Genomic DNA, 21,576 nt, shown 5'->3' with positions numbered 1-21,576 from the left:
AAAGCTCCTTGTATATTTTAGGTAAGAGTTCTTTGTCGGAAATGTTTTACAAATATTTTTTCCACTTTATTTTCATCTTCTTGCTAGGGACTTTCACATGCCATGCACATTAAATTTGGCAGTCACTTTCCTTTGTAAGAACACTGCTGTCAGTGTCATGTTTAAAAAGTCTGCTCAACTGTAGGTTATGACTATTTTCTATGGTGTTACACTTGCATCTATGTTCAAGTTCCACTGTGAGTTCATTATTATGGGTGGTGCACGAATAGGTCAAGGCCTCCTTATAACCAAGGGCTCCGGTAGCATTTGCTGGGTAGGTGTCTGTCCTCCACTGAATTGCCTTTGAGTCTCTGTCAGTATCAAATGTGATTTCACACGTCTTTTGCTTTCTTAAAGGCTGTGGATCCTATTTAAGGGCCCCTTGAAGAAGGCAGCATCACTGTTAGCTGTGGTTAGTATGAGAGCTGTTGGTGTATATCTCCATAGTCGAGAAAGCAGAGCATTGGCTGACCCTCATGGCAGATTCATATGTCAGCTCAGCTCCATTTCTGCCCTTGCTGAGATCTTTATTGGATGATGATTTGCCTATATATGTTGCCTTGGCAGTATATTAGCTCATCACTCTAGATGATACTGACAACACCAAAGGATGAAGGAAATGGAAATAGAATGAGACAAGGCATGGGACTCAGCACCATGTTCCACATGTTGATACGGACATGAAAATGGTGGTTCAGTTAAACATCATTGGCTATTTACCAGAGTGAAATTATTATTATTTTCTGGTGCTGAAAATGAAATACAGGGTTTTTATAATGTTAGGCAATCATTTTACCACTAAGCTATACCCTAAGTTCCCTAGCGGAATTCATTTAATTTTTACATTTAAGTTTTCCATAATTCTCAATTTAAGCATTAAGTGAGGAAAAGTGATTTAAAATCTCTCTCTCTCTATTTATTAAGAGGGTCTTGCTATGTAGCTCAGGCTGGTCCCATTATGCTGGTCCTATTTCAGCCTCTTTAGTACAGAGATTACAGGTTACAGGTGCTTGCCATCATCCACATATGAATATTTGATTAATTTCTAATTAATGCTATCTGCTGCTGGTATCTGGTTTTTCATGACCTGAATGTGGAGCATATTCAGATGGGCAAAGTTTATTAATAGCACATTATTTAATGTTATGTGAAAGTAAAGCTATATTTAATGGAGCTTCCTGTACAGTGAAGTTCTTATTTTGACAAGACATTCAAGCACTCTGTTCAAGAATAATGTCTAGAGACATAGAACAGATTTATGCATGGTGACTCAGCCATCATCTGCAGTAACAGACTACACTTACTAGCAGTTTGTGCTATCGGAAATCTCTATGATTTATTAACAGAACGGCTTTATTTCTTTTTGTGTGCTGATGAGTGCCCATTGAGATGTTCACGTGCTGACAGACTTCTGTATGCCTTTATGCCATCTTTCGCGTTGAGGAAGAAGCTCACTAAGTTGGAAGGCATGGATTTTTCAATTATCGAGAGGGGCACTTTTCCTTTCATTTCTGTCTGGACAAACACCATCAACTTGGAATATGCTGGGTTTCTGTAAGCAAATGAAGAGTTACAAAAGATAAAACATTCTTAATTTGATCTTATGAAATGGCAAGTTCATAGAAGGCAGGATTCTTAAATTCTCTTCGATTCTTTCTATAGTGCATATGACAAGATAGTTAACTAAAGGAGGTGGGGAGGGAGAATGACCTGAGATCACATCCTTATAAAAACTATTCAAAAGGTATATTAACTTTTTAGTTTAAATACCCTTCCTTTTGTTATTTCTTTGATTCTTTGAGTGGATACACAACCCTCATAATGCATACTTTTTCTTTTTTTCTGAACAATTATTCTAATCATGTTTATGCAGCATTTATAAACTTTATATAGCACCATTATATATGTAAACTATTTACCCAATAAGAAACACAATGTCTGCCTTTATTAAAAATGAAATAAACAGGGAAAATTATATACATATGTTCCCATATATGTGCAGATTCTTCAGTGAGATATATTTATATTTTTCCTTTTTATTAAACATATTCCTTTTTCATACAATATAATCTGAATACAGGTTCCCTTCCCTCCACTCTTCCCAGTTTCTCCCCACCTACTCTTCCATCTGGATCTAGTCTGTTTTATTTCTCTCATTAGAAAAGAAAAGGCTTCTAGGAGATAACAACAACAGCAACAACAACAACAAAACAGTATAAAATAACATATAATAAGATAAAATGAAAACCATCACATCAAAATCGGACAAGCCAAGCCAACATAATATTTATATAACTGCTTTCATTAATTCTCCTTCTCTGAGACTGAGTTTTGGTGCATCTCAGGCTAGCCGTCCCCCTGCTTTCCCCTCCCAAGTCCTAGGATCACTGTCTTATAGTACCACACCCAGCTTAAAACATACATAGGTTTACTCCTTAGATGCTATGGCTACAGAAAACACATTTGAAAACTCTAACTCCTATGGAAGAAAAGAGTGATCCAAAGGCTCCAGCCAATAAAGCGATAAAGGCTTTATGCATTTTGTAACGAGCAGTGTAATGGCTGGCTCAAGTTGTGGTAGATAGATTCTATTAAATGCATTATGAGGGCTAGAGATCCATTTAAGTACATCAACATTCAGGATCTGATACAAAGTGTGTCTATGTAAAATTCTAGGTCAACTTGAAAATATGGAGGCATACAGAGCTTCACAGAATGATTCTAAAATTGCAGTAACTGGTGGGAGTGTCACCATTTTTGTGTATTCTTACGAAGAGTCTAGACTATTTTTGTCAGTCCTAAAGCTTGGCATGAGTTTACTATGGGGTCACACACATAAGAAAGCCTTTCTGCTGCTGCTGGCGAGTAAGTCGGTATGGACACTGTGTTTTACAAGGGCTCCGCCCAGCTTGGCTACATATGCCACTGTCCAGAACATTAGACTGCGTGGAAGGAGAAGACAGAGCACTTTGGTTTCTGTCACCATCTTTCTCCAATCTGTGTAAATGGGATTGTGCTGTTCACCCAGCAGGACAGCAGGCGGAGCCCAATTGTAACAGTCAAGAGTTGATTCTCCTCACTCATTTGGAGCACCAATTCATTTGCTTTGTTCTTCTAGGGAATCAAGATCTTGGCCACAGACTCAAGATTGACAAATAAATGGAAAGAGCCTATAGTATTCCTGTTACAACTACGTGCAGCAATGTCAGTCTGCTAACGTGTAAAATAGGTCTAAGCTCTTCAGTTCAATACAGAAAGCACTAGGGAAAACAAAATATTTAATTTTTATTTCATTTTAGAATTATTAATGAAAATACAGGAGTCCCGTAGCTACATCATTTCTACCTCTGCCCCATCTAGCACTTCCCATGTTCTTCTCCCACTCTTACTGCTTCTCGAGTTTATGACCTCTGCTTCAATTATTGTTACACAGTTCTCTCTCTCTCTCCTACATCCAGTTACTGTCTTTTATATATCCGTATGCTCAAAATCCTTTAATTTTTAATGGAGAAATATAAACATCATGGAAGGTTTAGCTGTGGAAAAATATTTATGTGTTTCATTATGCCCAGAAACCTCTAATATATTTTTATATTTACATTTAAGACAAAAATATAAAAAAAAGTCATTTTAAGATTGCTTTTAGGAACCAGTTTTCTCTTCCAACAAAATAGGTTGGCACCTATTTCCATTGGTAAGTGAAGTGAATTATATGTTGAAGTGAAAAATCTTGTTAAAATAAACAAGTACAAATAAGACTTACTCTTTCAGAGGTGAGCACACACAGCCGGAAGGATGATTATAACCACGGACATAATGTGAAGTTGGAGGATAGCCTGGGAAGTCCACACTGCTGGCTGTGGTTAAAAAGACTGAAATGAGACCGAGTTCACCAAGACAAAAATATTATTTCTAGAAGCGTAATTACAAAATATGACAGCACTTAACTTCAATGTTAGTCGTAGTTTCACAGTGTGCATTTATCTGTATTAGTGTTCCTAAAGATGCTTATAATCTTTTATACAAGCAAAACTCTTTAAAAGGATCATCATCTTATTTTCCGAGGCTTGAAACAAAAGAGTGTAGTGTGAATAGATTGTTTTGATGGGGTCAGGGACTCCTTGACTTTTGTTAATATTTTTTATTTTCTATGAAACTACTGACATACTTAGACACTTTAAATGCCTTCTTCTGTTAATTCCATGTACTAATTTCAAAGTTTAATTAAAAATTAGTAGAATTTGTCCTAGTAATTAATTATGCAGAATGATATGCATATTGCAGTGAAGGGAGGTGACCATGATTACATTTATGATAATTATATATTCTCTAAAAATAGTTTAAAAAATATAACTTTTGCTACAGCCAGAGAATATGGGTTTTCCTAAAGGATTTAAATGAAGCCTATTCAGAATGCACAGTAAGGCACTGGTGCAGGGCAGTGTGGCTGGGTGAATGCTCCTCTTTGAGCTCCTTTCTAAACACAGCCTGTGATGCTGGGATGACGGTACCGCCCAGAAGTAATACGCAAGTAGTTTTTCCATTTAAAATATGGAGACACACAGAAGATGACAATGCAGCCACTTCTGATGAGAACTGATGGTCTAAGATCAGAAAGAAGGAGAGGAGGACCTCCCCTATCAGTGGACTTGGGGAGGGGCATGCATGCAGAAAGGGGGGGAGGGTGGGACCGGGAGGGGAGGAGGGAGGGGCTTATGGGGGTACAAAATGAATAAAGTGTAATTAATAATAATAATAATAATAATATTTAAAAAAAGAAAAAAAGAATGTAAGACACACCTGACAGCGAAGGTGCAATTGTGTTTGGATAATTTAACACAAGGAATAAAGAAACGATGTTTCTGGCTTAAAAAGAAATATGGAGATATACTGATATTTCTTTTTTGAAAGCTGTTATAGTTTACAAAGAGCATAAGTCTTTTGTGAGGCATGACTTTGAAAAATCATAAAGACTGCAGTTTAAAATCCAGTTGCTTATTAGATATGGAAATCAATATTTTCACTGCTTAGTTTCTGGAAACTTCAGTTTTATCCTTAGTGAGATTATGAATATAAAATATGTAGCTCAGAGCAAGGTGCAGGGTAAGCTTTAAAAACACTGGGAAGAAAACTGATGATTCATTGAAAATTTATTCACTGGAAATTTCTTACAGAAAATTTAGCTTTGTTGCTGGACAAAATTAATGGCTATTTCTAGTTGCTGGTTTAAACTTAGCTGATGTTTTATTTATTATTTTTTAGATAGGATCTCAATAAATACTCCTGGTTGGCTTGGAACTCATTATGTATACAAGGCTGGCTTCAAATTCTTAGAGATCATCCTGCCTCTGCCTCCTAAGTGCTAGGATTAAAGGCATGAGCCATCATGTCCGACTTGATATATTTTCATTTATTATTTTACTATGCTAGGATCGAGCCTATGGCCCCATGTGGCTGTGTTAGTTAGCACTATGTCGCTAAGCTTAAACTACAGCTTCTATTTTACCTTCCCTCTGACTATTAATAAGGGCTAGAAATGGCTTGTTTCAAAATATGGAAAATTATAGATATACAATTCAGAAAAGGCAAAAATTTGTAGTCTGTGAAAACATTCTATATGTGGTAACTCTGAAAAAAACGATTAAAACATGTATACAGCAATAACATTTGTCTTTAGTAATATTCTGTAAGGACCCCAAGAACTGGCTTTGAGTCAGAAGGCTGAGAAGTTTTGTCTGTGAAACCAAACACTGGTGTCATCCCATAGTAAGTGTGGGGATGTAACAATACAGCTTCACTCTCTGTCCTTGAGTAGCTTACTGCAGAGGGAACATTGATAGAAATTACAGTATTAAATCAGGTTCAAGAGGAAAACTGGGATCTTCGCCATTACCCTGCCAAAGTACTTTCACCACATTCAATATTAAACTTTCCGAGTCCAAACCCTTATGGTGTGAAAGGGTTTTGATACAGTAACACAAGTTAGCACAAATGATAGATTTGCATTTTATAGAGTCACATTACTGCATGGCAGGGCAGTTATATCAAAACTTGCATTCCCTAGAAGAGATTATAAGCACATTCACGGAAAGACCCATCCAGCAGTATTCAGTATTTTCATATTTGATACTCAATAGTGTAGCAATTATTATTTCTGCCTATTTTAAACAAGCCAAGTGTAAAATTATATAGATATAGATAAATATGCTAGTTTTCTTTCATTGGATTGAAAATGTATACGTTGAAATTTTAGCTTACAGTAATCTATCTGTATTGAGTCCATAGTTCATACTGTAAAAGTCCAGGAGGAACTTAGCTAAACAGCACCTCATGGTTATGTAAAATACTTAGCCTGTGCACATGACAAGATTTTTGGTTGCACGGAATAAACAAACAAAGAAAATATAGTTTCGTCTAAACTATAAATACTATTAATGGCAAAAGAGTTACAATGACACTAAAACATGGGCAAAATGTTTCAACTTACTACAGATAATGTCCATATTGCCTTCATAGTGCTTGATGTACACTAAGTCGATAAAGTCTCTGGAGGAAATTGAGCCCATGGCAAAACTGTGTGTAATGGTGTGGCATACAAACGTGTCCTGCAACAAATCAAACCATAAAGATCGCAAGAATTACTGAATGATAATGATTCTTTGTTCCTTAAAGAACTTCATCATGGGTGCTTAGCCTGTCTTTGGAAAAATCATAACGTTTAAAAGAAGTGGTAAGGCTGTCTCACCAAATCAGTCTGCATTTTTAGTGTAAAAGAACATTCAAGTCATAATTATGAGAGCACACATTCAGTGAGGAATATGAAGATCATTCAGTCTGTTTGTAGATGGAGAAGGCAAGGCCCATCAGATGAAACCATATGTACAGCTAGAAAGAAGTTTAGAAGCCAGGTTCTCAGATTTCCATATAGCCCTATTTTGTCTGTCCGTCTATGTTGGGTAGGTAAAAATATCCTGAAAATACATTGATTTGACACTTTAGGCCTAAAAATTAAAGACCAGTGTTTACAATCCAGTGAAACTAGATTTAGAATGCTTCAGATAAGCTCTTCCAGAGTCCAACAGCCATCCTTACTAAAAGGACCCACAGTCACTACTTATCCCTGTCAGAGAATTTCAGCTTTCTGCTGGCCTGTGTTGCATGGCAGACTTCTTCTGGGGAGACATAAACACAGGTCTACTCACCCCAAAGAGGGAATCCATGACAGACCAATGTAAGGCTACACCAAAGTCCAATTTGGTGAACCAATGAGTTTTATTAGGGTTATTTACAGGAGGAGAAATGACTCAAAGACAGCTGCCACCAAGGCCCACCCCAGCATGGATAACAGGTCATAAAAACTAGAAACTTGGAACTGAACTCTGCACAGCCAGTCTGCAGGCAGCTCCTTTCCAGGTGGCTCTGTTTATCTAACTCTTCCAGGCAGCTCAGCTGTTCCTTGTTTCTTCCAGGCAATTGGGCAGTTCTCTGCTTCTCTCATGCTGCTTGGCTTCTCTGAGCAATTCTCAGCAGTCTTTACTGCTCACATACTCATGTGGAGGGAGAAGCCTACCGAATCTGGTCATTTTCAGGGACTTCCTGAAGCTACTTTGCATAGCTTCCTTCCTGTCTTAACAGAGCTTCTCTCAAGGACAGAATATTTCACTAGAACACTGATTTTTCACTTATTTGTAAACATCCTATCATAAAATAGCCTATTTACTTTCCCTTTTTACAGCCCATATCTCAAGAAATTTCTCTCCAAGATGGAAGGCTTTATCTTGGAGAAAACTGCTACATAACACCTTAGCACCACAAGCCTGCCTTCCAGAGTTTCTGGCTATTTAATCAATTTTCATGTTGCCCTGTGTAGTACTATGCCCTCTTCTCCTGATCCACGATTTATGATTTTACATTACTGTTTACCTCGTTTGCCCATTGTATTGCACATATGTCTCCAAGAATGACAATTCTTTCCTCATCCATGGTCTGCATAACAGGCAGTTAGCATTTCTGGAGGTGAAATATTATAAATATGGAAAGGAAAGTGAAATAATGACATCCTTCAGAGGTACTATGGAGTACTGACTGGACAGGGCAGGAACTAGATACGAAGTCTAACTCTTGCCACATATTTGCTGTAGAATTGTTGGGCAAGTCACACCACTTCAGTCTGCTTTTTAAGTTTTTTAGTGCCAAATTAGCATTCTTTCCCACTGACTTGCAATAACAGCAGACATTTCTGAACTGCCAATGGACCGGACCCTTCTCGTCAGTGCCACACAATGGTGAATGACAAAGTCTCATGTCTGTGTTTGCATTAGTGAAGCTCACTGTTTCTCTACCTCACTGCTCAAATATAAAAAAGATCATAGATGTGATTAACTTTTATTTTATGAGGATTGGAATGTAAGATTTTTTTTACAGATACAGTGAATCTCTCTTTCTTTCTAGGCTTAAGGTAAGTTTGAGAAAAACAGGTAAAATTACAGAGGCCTAATTATAATATGAGGAACACACATGAAAGACATTTGCTCTTTAGCTTGTTTTGAAGACTTAAAAAGCCAAAGACTCATGGATCTAGAAGTCTACAAATATTCAGTTATAAAAATCATGAAAATTAGTCCCCATTGCCATATAATACTTCTTTGAGCTAAAGCCCTAGCAACAGTTTTTCCTCTTTCTTTTGCAGTGCTGGGGATCAAACCCTGGTCCCAATGCTTGATGTGCAAGAGCTTTAACTCTGAGCTAGACATGCTCTCCATCCTAGAGTTTATTTCAGGAAGAGTCTCCGTATGAAGCTTAGACTGGCCTGCCCTCATCAAAAAACCCAGGCTGGCGTCCAGTGCAATTCCTCTGCCTGCCAGAAGACTTAGTGCTTTTTTGTTTGTTTGTTTTTAGATTACCTATGATAAATTCACCAATTTTAAGTACATAGTTCTACAGTTTTCTAGAATAACTTTAGTTGTCTAACCACAGTCCTGTTAGAACTTAATTTTGGTTATTTCTTCCTCTGTCAGGACATCCTGCTGAGTCCATCTCTGGACTGTATCTTCAATCCTTCCCTTCAATGACTTCCCTTGCTTCATACTGCTATCACCCTGGCGCAAACCACTAAGAGTTCACTTAGATTGCTCTGATAGCTTCCTAACTGTTCTCACCAATTTCTTCTTTTGTCCCCTTCAATTGTCACTGAAAATTTTGTTGGACATCCTGATCTGATTTAGCATCTATGGTCTTTCAGAACCTGCTCTTCTGGATTTTAATGCTTCCATTGAAATGTCAGCTGTCGTTCTCATATAACTATCTTTGCATGTAACCTCGATCTTTGAATGTTTTTTTTTTTTTCTGTGTATTTAGTGCTTTAACTACAATACTATAGGAAGAGTTTCTTTTCTGGTTCTACTTGGTGTTCCATATGCTTCTTGTTTCTGGATACTCATTTTTTTACTTAGATTTGGGAAATTTTCTTCTATGATTTCACTGAAAATATTTTTTAGGCCTTTGGTATGGAATTTTCCTACTGTACCCATAATTTGAAGCAGATCTCACATATTCCAATTACACTTACAATTATTTTTAACTGAGTGATTCAGTTCTTATCTATCTTATCATCAAGCTCTACTATTCTATCTTCTGTATGATACATTCTATTTTTTAATTGGGTTTTTCACTTGACTTTGAATCTTTATTTTCAGCTTCATATCTTCAAGGGTTTTCTTTAAAGACTTTAGAGCTTTATTGAAATTTGTTTTCATATCCTGCATTGTCTTCTTTATTTTATTCAGCTGTTTGTTTTCTTGAACTTCATTGAAGAGTTATTTTTGTCTTAAAATTCTTTCTGGTATTTGTATCCTTATTGAATTTTCTGAATGTATTCATAATTCTTAAATTTTTTGAAAATTTGTCTGTTATTTTCAATAGAAATCCATTACTATAGGATTAATGAGCTTTAGATCACTTTATTTTGATTTTCATGTTGCATGACTATTTATATTTTTATTGCACACATTTTAAAATATGAAACACTTCATGAGTTTGCATGTCATGCCTAAATAGAAGTCACAAAAATGTTCTCTGTATGGTTTTTTGTCTATGTGCTAGATAAAATGTTCATTAGTTCATACTTTGTCCTGAGTCTTTCAAAAATGTTTTGATTTGCCTTTTCTATTAGTGTGTGTGTATTTGTGTGTGTGTTTACAACAGTGCATGTGTGGAGGTTAGAGGACAACTTTGGTTGTCCATTCTTGCAATTCACTTTGATTGAGAAAAGACCTCTTTGCTGTTTGTTACTATATATTACAGGCTATCTGGTTTATGAGTTCTGGGACTTCTCCTGTTTCAGCTTCTCATCTCCCCCCATGGGAGTACAGAGGTTAATTGCTACTGTAACCATCTTTTTTTTTTTTTTTAACATGGGTTCTTGGGATTCCAATTTAGGTCCTTATACTTGCATCACCCATTAGGCTAACTCACCAGTCCCTGTCTTTAATATTTATCAGCACCTGCTGTTTCTTATATCCTTTTGGTACGTATCGACATGTACATGTGTTCTAATGCCATATCTACAAACTAAACTTAATCATGACACTTGTAGTCACAGCACTGAGGAGGAAGGAGAATGCTCAGTTCTAGGCTAGCCAGTGTAGGAAGCACTGGGATCATAAAGGCTTATTAAAAACCAGAGCAGCAGCAATAAAACCCCAAACCCATGGCTGGAGAGATGGCTCAGTGGATAATAGCATACGCTGCTCTTGCAGGAGACACAGCCTAGTTTGGTTCCCAGCACCCACATCAGACAGCTCACAACCTCTAGTAACTACAGCTTCATGAGGGTTCTACGGCTCTAGCCTCCTTGCGCACCTGCACTCATGTGTATATACCATTCCCCCAAAATAACTCTTGACTCCTTATCAACAAGGCCTGTTAAAACTTGTTTCCATATAACAGAGGTGGATAGCTAAGTTTAATTCCCTCATAGCAAAAAGTACATATCAACAAGAGACTGCCATATCAGGAATGTGATAATTATTTACAAACTGAAGAAAACTAATTGGAATTAAATTCTGGACTAATAAAAAAATCAATATTTTAAGGCCTTTATAACATTTCAGCTAGGTGTAGTGGTCCATGCTTATAATTCTATTACTCAGAAAACAGAGGTTGAGAACAGCCTAGGCAGGATCTGTTCTCCCATAGATTTTAATAGCATTAGTGGTATATGGGTATTGGTGTGTTGGGGCAGTATTCAGAGTTATGGAGTTTACTTCGCATGCAAATGACCCTTACTTCAATCCCCAACCCTGTAATTCAAAAAAGCAGCTAATTTGTGTCTATAAGACATATATTCAATACTACACAATTTAAATAAACTTAACTCATTAAAATATTAAAAATTAAAATTATAGTAATACAGTAAACAATTATTTACTATTAAATATCAAATTACCGAGTCAATCTTGTGTATCACATTGTACCGTTTCAACGATTTATCCCATGTCACTCTGTTTTCAGGCTGATAGAGGAAGTCAGAGAGCTTAGCTGTTGATTCTGGAATTATTCCTTCAATACGGTATCTATGGTTGCCAAAGTTAAGAAAACTTCAAAAATTTAGCTTAAGCTGAAGATACACTACTATTGAAATTAAAGATACCAAACAAACAATTGTGAGATTTTGAGTGTCCCATACCTAAAACACTTGTGACCTAAGATGCTTTTTATTTTGAATTCTTTTTAGTATTTGCATATATATGATGAAATATGTTGGGGATGAGATCTAAGTTTAAGCACAAAATTCATTTATACTTGAGATTCTTTAGATACGTGTTCTAAAGGGAAATGTATACAGTATTTTAAATAATTTTATTCACTATAATATACTGAGTAGGAAACTAGCATAGCTTACTTAAATACGCACTGAAGCAATTATTTCAAAATTTACTTTCCTAGCCAGGCATGGTGGCACAGGCCTACAATCTCAGCTACTTGGTGTGCGTGTGCGTGTGTGTGTGTGAGGGTGAGCAGGCAGGAGAATCATTACATATAATTTCTGACTAGGCCAGAAGGTGAGTTCAAGACCAGACTGGGCAACTTAGTGAAACACTGTCTCAAAAAGTACAAAGATGGTTTGCGGATACTGCTCACTGGTAGAGAACTTCCCCGGCATGTGTGGGTCCTGTGTTGTGATCACGTCTTTATTGACAATGGCTTTCAAACCTTGTGTGATATTGTTATCCAGCAAAAAATTAAGGTGTTGGGGAAAAACTTGATCCAAATCCACTATTAGTAGAAGGTTTCCAGCTGGAAGTGAAATCAGAAGAGTATGACTACGCCCTTACTCTTTCATCCATTTTTTTCAAAGACAGAGAATAGATGTTTTGAGGCAAAACTGTTTAAAAAATGTATTTATTCACTTTAGCTTCCCCATCCTCTGTTTCCAATCCTACCCTCCCTCCCCTATTCTTCAGAAAAGGGAGATGGAGAGGCAAAACTTTTAAGTTTCTAAAATATTAAATTTTTTTTTCAGAAAACATAAGAGCTAAAATGCCATGATTAGTTAGAGAGAAAAGTAGTATGGGAAATTTTTGCCCTCAACTTGTGCTTTCTTTTACTGAGACAGGGTGAAGCTATGTAACCCAGGCTGTGGGACTTTTCATAAAGCTCAGGGTGATCTCAGCATGAGTGCCTCCTTCCTCAGTTTCCTGAATGCTAAAGCCAGAATTACAGGCAGGGCCCTTGCATCTGACTGGCTTCTATGATTTGCTCAGACAAGGAATTCTTTTTTTTTTTTTTTTAATTTTTTTTTTAATTTTTATTTTATATAAATTGGTGTGAGGGTGTCAGACACTTGGAACTGGAGTTACAGACAGTTGTGAGCTGCCATGTGGGTGCTGGGAATTGAACCCAGAACCTATCTGAAGAGCAGACAGTGCTCTTAACCACTGAGCCATCTCAGCTCAATGATGTGCTTTCTTCTGATGCATAGAACAAAGCACTCAAAGCCACAAGTCATTTTGGGACAGTAAATTATTTAAAAAACCACAAATGCTGATAAAATATATAGATCACATCTTATAATGCAGGTGTATTTAACACTGAACATTTATTAAATAAATATTTATCATGTGTCTATGTGGCAGGCAGTGTTGTGGTGTAGGGTTACCACAAAACACAAGGGTGACTTATTTCTAGGCTCATTCCTATTCAAGTTCCTGCGCACACCACTTCATATTCTAGTAAGACATTATAATGAATTAAAAATAAATCCCATAGGTGTCCCCTTTGAAGGTTACAACAGCCAAATATTAAGCAGGGACTGAGTGTGCACATGTGGGACATTTGGCCAGGAAGGCAGGAAGGTCATTCTGAAGAGGACATAGTGAAACTGAAACCCTGGCAATCAAAACTGACATTAGCTTTGGAGGGATATGATGTGGGATGTATGCAAAGCCAAACAAACAAACAAAAGCTCCCAAACAAAAACAAAAAACCTAAAACTCTTAAGGCTCTACGGCTCAGTGCAGGAATCTGACAACAGATCTCTTGTAAATGTAACAGAGGGAGAAAGAGAAGGCTGTGATAGGAAAGGAGGGACTGAGAGTGACTTGGAGGTGGAGATGAAATGTTTGCATCTTATTTAGATGTGAAAGACATTCTTTAAAGGATTTTATACAGGGAAGTGGCCAAAACTAAACTGTATTTTGAGACTCTGCCTTGGGCACTGGGTGAACAATGGGATGTATGAGCATGAACAGAGAGTCTTTCACGTAATCCCCTGAGAGATGGTGGCAGCAGCAGCAGGGTACCATCATACCATTGAGAAGCTAATCAAAACCTTCTCTCTCGGACACTTCTCTAGTCTGTTTTAAAAATACATTCTTACTAAAACCAAAGTTAGTGAGTTAGCTTTGAACTCGTGACTGCAGAGGAAGGTGCTGTAAGGACTCCAGTGTTCTTTCGGAACCCAAATCTAGCTGAAGTGTCTCCAGCAGAACTCAGGTAAGTGACAGAGGATGGGTATGCAAAGCTGAAATTGAGCTGCTCATTATTATCCTCCTCTCCTTCTACAGTCCGGGCAGTGATCTATCCCAGGCACCATGGGAACACCAAGTGCTGGAGGAGACTAGAGATTAGCCCCTGAAATTCACTAGCAAATGTGAATGGCTCAGCAACACAGGGTCCCTGCTCCAAAGAACAATACAGAGAATTATTAGTCAGTCAAGTTGGTTGTTTGAAAAGAATAAAATATACCAACTAACTGAGAGTAATAAAATCTAAATTGATAAAATTAATAAAAATATACACTTGAAAAGGGACAGCTTTTTAGATAAATGGTGCTCAAAAAGCAGAATATTAACCTGCAGAAGAATGAAATGAAGTCTGTATGTCTTACCTTGCACAAAAATCAATTCAAACTCGATCAAAATCCTTAATGTAAGACACAAAAATCTGAAACCGGAAAAGGAAAACACTCAAGTACACAAGCATAGGAAACAAATATCCGAACAGAACTCCGACAGCACGGCAAACAGCCATAAGAATCGACACGGAATTAAAAAGCTCCTGCACAGCAAAGAAAACCCACTGAGTGAGCAGCAGCCCACAGAGTGAGAGGATCATGGTCAGCTATATTTCAATCCCTTAGTACCTATACTCTATAAAAACTGCAAAACTTAAACACCAAAGCCTTCCAAGCCAATCAATAAATGGGCCAATAAACTGAGCAGGAATCTTTCACAAGAAAAGAACACACATATACAACAAAAAGGTTAGTTTGGAACTAAGCAATGCTTGGGGCAGCCTGCAGACACCAGCTGCTCCTAACCCTGTCAGAACGAGGCTGGGCTTTGTCCACCAGCATTTCATATCTTTAATTCCACCTTGCCCTTCCTCCTTCCTCCTGCATTCCTTGGCTATGTCAGCTCAGCAAGCCCTGTAGCAGAACAATAGTGCCACCTATTGTTTGAACCTTTTCCTATCCCTTATTTATTTTATTTATTTATTTTTAATTTCTTTCCCTTTTTCTGTATTCATTCTTGTTATTGTTACTTTTCCTCAAGTCTAGAAGATGGCCTGGTGTATGATATCTGGTGAAATATTCCTCAGAAACCTATACCATTTCCCCTTTACTGCAATTCTTTCCACTCCCGCATGTGGCCCTCTTCTCAACTTCCCATCTAACAACCTAATACCCATCACTAGTTTCATTGTGAATGATTACATCTTTTTTCTTTCCTTTTCCATTCATACTAACAATATTAGTATGCATAGTACTATGAGGGTCCCTTGACTCCTCAAATTAACATAAAACAAGGGTTGTTTTGCTAGTTTATTTTTAGAGTGGGTTAACTACTGGATAGTGACTTGGGCTACAAATAATACTTAACCCACAAGGGTAGAATATAGATAGAACCCTGTGCTGGAGCACCAGTGTAACAGATTAAAATATCATCATAACTGTACTGCAATCTAGTCTCCCCCAAACACTTCATTGACTAGATATACAGACAGAAGAAAGGCAGCTTAAGTTAGGAGAACAACAATAAAAATCTTAACCAACGCGGTAATTCAAATAAGTAGATCCCAGTATGAGAACATAACACAAAGCCAAGACAACTTGACTCTGCCAAACATTACCAATCCCATAGTAATGATCCCCAATTAAAATTACTTCTACAAAATTCCAGACACAGAATTTAAAAGAATGAATATAAATATGGTAAAACAACTCAAAGAGGACTCCCATATTTACCAAGAGGATATTGATAACTAAATGAAATAATGAAATCAATTCATAATATGAAAAAAAGGATTTAATGAAGAGATAGAAATTCTGAGGAAAACTAGAATCAAAATGATGATGGAATGAAACATAATTCGTAAATAAAAAGTATAACTGAAAGCTTTGGCAACACGTGGAAGAGAAAGTATCAGGATATGAAGATAAAAGACAGGAATTGAATCATTCACTCAGGGACAATGATAAAAGTTTTAAAAAATGCATAAATGGATTATACAAGTACTTTGGGAAATCATGAAAAGGCAAGCCTATGAATTAAAGGCATACATGAAGATGAATTTCAGGCAAAAGGCATACAAAATATTTTTAATAAAACATACCAGAAAGTTCTGCAAATATAGGGAAACAGAACCTATTCAAATACAAGAGGCAGACAGAACACAAAACAGAACCAAAGAAGAAACTTCCTTATTCATTACATTCATTATTAAAACACCAAATTTACAGAACAAAGGAAGTATATCAGAAGTTGTGAAAGAGAAAGGCCAAGTCACAGACAGAAGCAGGCCATCAGAACAGCTGCTGGCTTTTCAGTTCAAAAAAACGAAAATAAGAAGTGATGGGACTGAAGACTTTCAGACTCTGAAAGATCACAATTGTCAACCTAGTCTAATATACCCATTCAAACTCTCAGTCATAATTGAATGTGAAAGAAAAATAATTTTCATGACAAAAGCCGGCTAAAAGAATGGTGTTGCCCACAGTAGCCTGAATCTTCCTGTATCAAGTTATCAAGACAATCCCTCACCGACAGACCTATGGACACCCTGATTCAGCCCCTCATTGAAACTCTCATCCTAAGTGATTCTAGATTGTGTCAAGCTGACCATTTCTCTGGTATATTTGGGCTTAATATATTTATACCTTCCCTGCCCTCAGTTTAGTTTTCGAAAATACCGCTGTTAGGGTCATCTATTGCTTAGCTAAAAAAAAAAAAATTACTTTTGTGATACTCATTAAAATGAATGAGAGAAAATGGCATGCAGGAGGCTAAAGCAGAAAAAGCTGAGTTAGTGAGACCTATCTCCAGATCGAAACAACAACAAACCCACAAACATTGGTGTACAAATACAGGTAAACTTTAGTCAGATGAAAGACAAAAAAAAACAACCACAAAAATCCCACCAAAAGCCAAATGCACAAAGACAGAATATCAAAGGAATGGTTTCTAAAAATTTGCTCATGATTTTCGTAATAACCAAGTGATATGAAGGAACAGATGTGATACTAGAAGCTATAAACGAACACCTAAAAAAAAAAAGGAACTTTAAAATATGTCAACACATTCATCTTTAGTGTACTTGTGTTTGAAACAGTTCGATCCTTAAAAATATGCTTAAAACAATTTATAGGGAAAAATATCTGCACTTATGAATAAGAAAGAAAAAGACAGGGATTTTGGGGATTTGAGAAAAAAAATGAACGATTCCACATATCAGAAGAATGCTACTGTTGGTAAGAAATGCAGAACTTTTCTATCCTAGTAAGTTAGAAGGAATTCCTTGTGCAAGTTTTCTGGTGTTAGGGAGGGATCTCAGGGCCTCCTGCATGCCAGTGAAAAGCTCTGCATTACACAAGTAATCTGCAGAAGGGATTTACTTTGTGACTGTATTCATGTCTGGATATTGTTGCACAATAGGTGATTACTGTACTTCATGACAATCACATGACTTCACACATCATCTCCTGGTGAGTGTTAAATAGTTTGTTCTAGTTGATAAAGTAGTGTTGACTTCCAGATTTGGTAATGCCACTGAACTTAAAACAATGACTGTAAATGGGAAAATGTACTCACAGATTTCCGAGGAATAGTCTAGAGGTCTTGCTGGAAACAGTTACCTTTTTCTCAAAGGGGAATAAAATCCAGAAATAAATTAACTGTCAGATATAGAAAACAAAACAAGCCGAAAGCAAAACAAAGGTAAAACTATGATTTTCTGGCTTACAAAAGAATACATTATTTTAAAATGTCTTTACAGTAATCTTTCATTGAGAAAAATACTTGTTTTCTTACTGAGATTTTAACCACTTGCCAACCAGATATATCTTGACTGTAAGCTAAAAGTTCTTCCGCAGTTCGTTGGGCAATTGTCTTATAGTCCATCTACCTGTGAAAATTTAAAAACAAATATGGTAAGAATATAATCATATAAACAAAAAATTCCATGTTGCAAAAGCTGGTCTTGAACTCATGAACTGAAGCCACTCTTCTGTCCAGTCTCTCAAGTTGTTGATAATATAAGTATGCTATATTACATTTTAATACCATTTTTTACAATATCTGTCATTTAGCAATGCACAATAATTATTTGATTATGTGCATTCACTTCTTTCTTCAAATGAGAAAATGTGCAAACGTGTAAAAACCAGACTTTGAGATCAGGGACCTTGGTGAAATCTGATCCCTGCCCTGTGTGAAGCATAGTATGGGATATTTCTTCTTTCTTCTTGATGTAAAATTAGGACTTAAGTAACACCTTATAGAGTCAAAGTGTTAAATAAAGCCCTAAATGTGTTAAATGAGTGCCTGGAGCATGGCATGTTCTAGTCTTTCAAAAAACCATTATTTCTAAAGAGCTTATTTGCCTTAGGATGTGGCATTCTCTGTTCATGATGTGTTCTTGGCATTAACCGTGGTAAAGTGAGTGGCAGAGGCCATATATGGCCTCATCCAGCATGCTCGTATAAACTATCTTCTTGTCCACCTAGCCACAATCATATCAATCTTCTGGATATTCCTCAAATACAACCCCAAAATGCCCTTTCTCAAGGTCTTTGTCCTTACTCTTCTCTCTCCTTGGAAAATTCACGAGATTATGCTTTCTTGGATCCTCTGCTTGAATGTCAACCATTCAGACAAGATCATATTCAAAGCGATTCAGTTTCAATGCAGTTGCTAAATCTCTCCTTGCTGGTTAAGTACTGCAAATGACTGTTTTCATTCCTCCACATTCATAGACTGAAACTGGCTGGTGATTAGGTCCTGAGGGCAGAGACTTCATGGATAAGACTTAGTGTCTTTATAAGAGACTGCAGTCAGCTTTTTCTTGTCCCTTCTGCCCTGAGGACATAGCTCTAAGGTAGCAGTCTGCATTCCAGAAAAATGTCCTGATCAGTAAGCAAGCATTATGGCACACCTGTCAGATGTATCGCCTCCACAGGTGTGAGAAATGAACTTTTGCTCTTTATAAGCCACCTAGTCTATGGTAATATGTAGTAGCCAACAAAGGGACTAAGTACAGAAGTCAAGTATAGCAAAATCAATTAAGGCACTGTGTCTGTTGGGAATGTGTTCAGCAAGCTGTGGTATTGTGGTCCTTTAGCCCATCAACTAGTTTTCAGTTAGGGGAAGCTGGAGAGATGTTCCAAGGAACATGGTAACATCTAGATTCAAATCCTGACTCTGACACTTAAAGCTGGTAAAATCCTTAGGCTCTGAACTTCAACTTCCTACATTTATAGAAAGGACATAATGATGCCCACGGGGTCCACTAAGGTTAAGAGAATTATTATATGCAAAAATACTTGAAGCAGTGATGGGTTTTGTTCAAGGTGGTCCATAGGTTAGAATAACTGCCTCCAAGCACCTTAACACATCTAGACCAGGCTGGCCTCAAACTCATAGGGATCTGCCGGCTGCTGCTGGGATTACAGGCGTTTACCACCACACCTGGCTCACATACACCTCCCTCCCCCCTGAAACAGGGTTTCTCTGTGTAGCCTTGGCTTGGCTGTCCTGGACGTTGCTTTGTAGACCAAAGCTGGCCTGGAATTCACAGAGATTTTGCCTGCTGGGATTACAGGTGTGCACCACCATGCCGGGTCTCTTTTCTTTTCTTTCTTTCTTTCTTTCTTTCTTTCTTTCTTTCTTTCTTTCTTTCTTTCTTTCCTTTTTTTTTTTAAATTAGGCTGCATGTATGTCTGTGTGTGAAAATGTTACATCCTGAAGTCACAGACAGTTGTGAGCTGCCATGTGGGTGCTGGGAATTGAACCCCAGTCCTTTGGAAGAGCAGTCAGTGCTCGTAACCACTGAGCCACCTCGGTAGCTCTCTGGCTCATATCTTAAGGCATACACATTTGGAAGATCCTTTGCTCTCACCTAACACTCTTTAGGTTGGATCATAAATTTACATTCTCTTGCTTGGTTTCCCAGAAAGGCACAGTAGCAAGGTGGTATCTTTTACATTAGAAAAACCACAGTATGTTATGGAATCCTCAACTCCTCTTTCTATAAAAGTCCTGGTTTCTTTACCTTTCTCAAATCTAGTCCAGAATTTCAGTTCCCATTGATACTGTTCTCCAAATCCTCGTGGAGATCTCCATATCTGTTAACCTGTAAGGGAATAAAATAGAGGTAGAATATTTTGATCCACAACTTAGGTCAACATATTTTATAAATTCTCCACAATGTCCTCCGTTAACACTTTATATCTTGATTATAAAACACATTCCTTAGGTAGAAATAATATGTATGTCTTACTTGTCTATTGTTGTGATAAAAGACTGTGACCAAAGCCACTTATAAAAGAAAGCGTTTAATTTGGGGTATATATTTTCAGGGGATTAAACTCCATCATGACAGAGCAAAGGCATCATGGCAAGAACACTGAGAGCATGTATCTTGATTTGCAGGTTGGAGGCAGACAGAGACACAAACACTGGAAATGACACAAGCCTTGTGAGGCCTCAAAACCTGCTTCCCAGTGACACACCTCCTCAATCATGGCCATACTTCCTAATCCTTCCCAAATAGTTCTACCTACTGGAGAGCAAGTTTTCAAACATGTAAACCTATAGGGCCATTCTTATTCAAACTACTATGTAGTTTGAAAAAAAAAATTTTTTTTTAGTCATGCCATAAACATTGTTTCACTGGTCCCCAATATAGGCTTCTCCTAACACAAAACAGAGGTTTTTACTTGTTAGTGATTTGCCTAACATTGACCTAGAAATTTCACAATTAATGGCATTTATCACTAGCTGTAAGTTTCTGTATGGGCTGTACTATTATTTTAGAATCATTTCACATTTCCGTAATAGATATGTTTAATGAACTATTGAACAGCATTTTAAAGCATCTGCCAATTTTATTTGCTAAAGAGAAATAGGAAGGTATAGTTTAGGAAGGTAGAGAGGGTAGAGCTACAGGGAGACAGCTAAGGTACAGTTCTATTACCTGATGATGTAACACTGGATGAACTAGAACGTATCCAGGCGGAAGTCAAGGAGCCTTCAGCCACAGAGTCAGTGGAACACAAACATAGACCAATGTTGAGCTAGCATCTTTTCTGCTATAGCACTTAGTTGCAATTTTAGTCTTTCCACCTCATATCCTGTCCCAGCCTAGTAGACAGGTTCACAGAAGTTAGTGATCTTTATGTTTGTATGATTCCCTCTTTCCGTGCTGCCCGACTGGGTCCCTAATCCGTGTTGGGTCACTGCCATTCTTTCCTGTGAATAAAGGACCCCTAAGAGCTTGTTAAATCCCATCACAGGTTCGTCCGACCTGAATCTGCAGCGTTTTTGAGCTGGATGGAAGCCCAGGTGGGTCAGGGCTTTGGAGTGGGGAGGGGATGTCGCCGAGGAAGGTCGTGGTGGGCAGAGTGCCCTTGGCTGAACTGGTACCTGTGTTGGGGGATGCTACGCTGAAGCCGCGCAAAGCTCACTGAGAAAGACTGGTGCACAGAGCAAGGACCCACTAACTACTAAGGCCGCCTTCAGGTCTCTCCTGCACACTGCC

The 21,576-nt window shown here is 37.6% G+C and overlaps 1 protein-coding gene across 2 annotated transcripts; it reads right to left on the bottom strand.

Annotated features, from left to right (window-relative positions):
* Positions 1-1,359: 1,359 nt before the first annotated feature.
* On the bottom strand, positions 1,360-21,312 carry Stard6 (StAR related lipid transfer domain containing 6). Of its 2 annotated transcripts, XM_055622810.1 has the most exons (8): positions 21,013-21,312; positions 20,089-20,169; positions 17,850-17,943; positions 17,631-17,680; positions 11,486-11,612; positions 6,527-6,644; positions 3,803-3,896; positions 1,360-1,591 (listed from the first exon to the last, which is right to left on the bottom strand). In XM_055622810.1, exons 3-8 carry the CDS (start codon positions 17,937-17,939, stop codon positions 1,393-1,395), a joined length of 678 nt encoding a protein of 225 aa, XP_055478785.1. In that variant the 5' UTR covers positions 17,940-17,943; positions 20,089-20,169; positions 21,013-21,312; the 3' UTR covers positions 1,360-1,392. The 2 variants fall into 2 exon arrangements, with proteins under 2 accessions (XP_055478785.1, XP_055478786.1); XM_055622811.1 differs by lacking the exons at positions 17,631-17,680; positions 17,850-17,943; positions 20,089-20,169; positions 21,013-21,312 and adding an exon at positions 12,174-12,246.
* Positions 21,313-21,576: the final 264 nt, after the last annotated feature.

This window comes from Psammomys obesus, unplaced genomic scaffold, assembly GCF_907164565.1.
Source record: "Psammomys obesus unplaced genomic scaffold, mPsaObe1.curated_primary_1811, whole genome shotgun sequence".
In the NCBI taxonomy this organism is placed as follows: domain Eukaryota; kingdom Metazoa; phylum Chordata; class Mammalia; order Rodentia; family Muridae; genus Psammomys; species Psammomys obesus.
This window is presented reverse-complemented; position numbering and strand designations above follow the sequence as displayed.

Bases quoted from the DNA above. Each gene is read 5' to 3' on its own strand.
- Stard6 (XM_055622810.1), bottom strand. From the start codon at position 17,939: ATGGACTATAAGACAATTGCCCAACGAACTGCGGAAGAACTTTTAGCT. The intron at 17,681-17,849 runs GTAAGAAAACAA...TTCCCCTTTGAG, and splicing joins GGCAAGTGGTTAAAATCTCA to AAAAAGGTAACTGTTTCCAG. The intron at 1,592-3,802 runs GTAAGTCTTATT...ATTTGCTTACAG, and splicing joins GTGTGCTCACCTCTGAAAGA to AAACCCAGCATATTCCAAGT.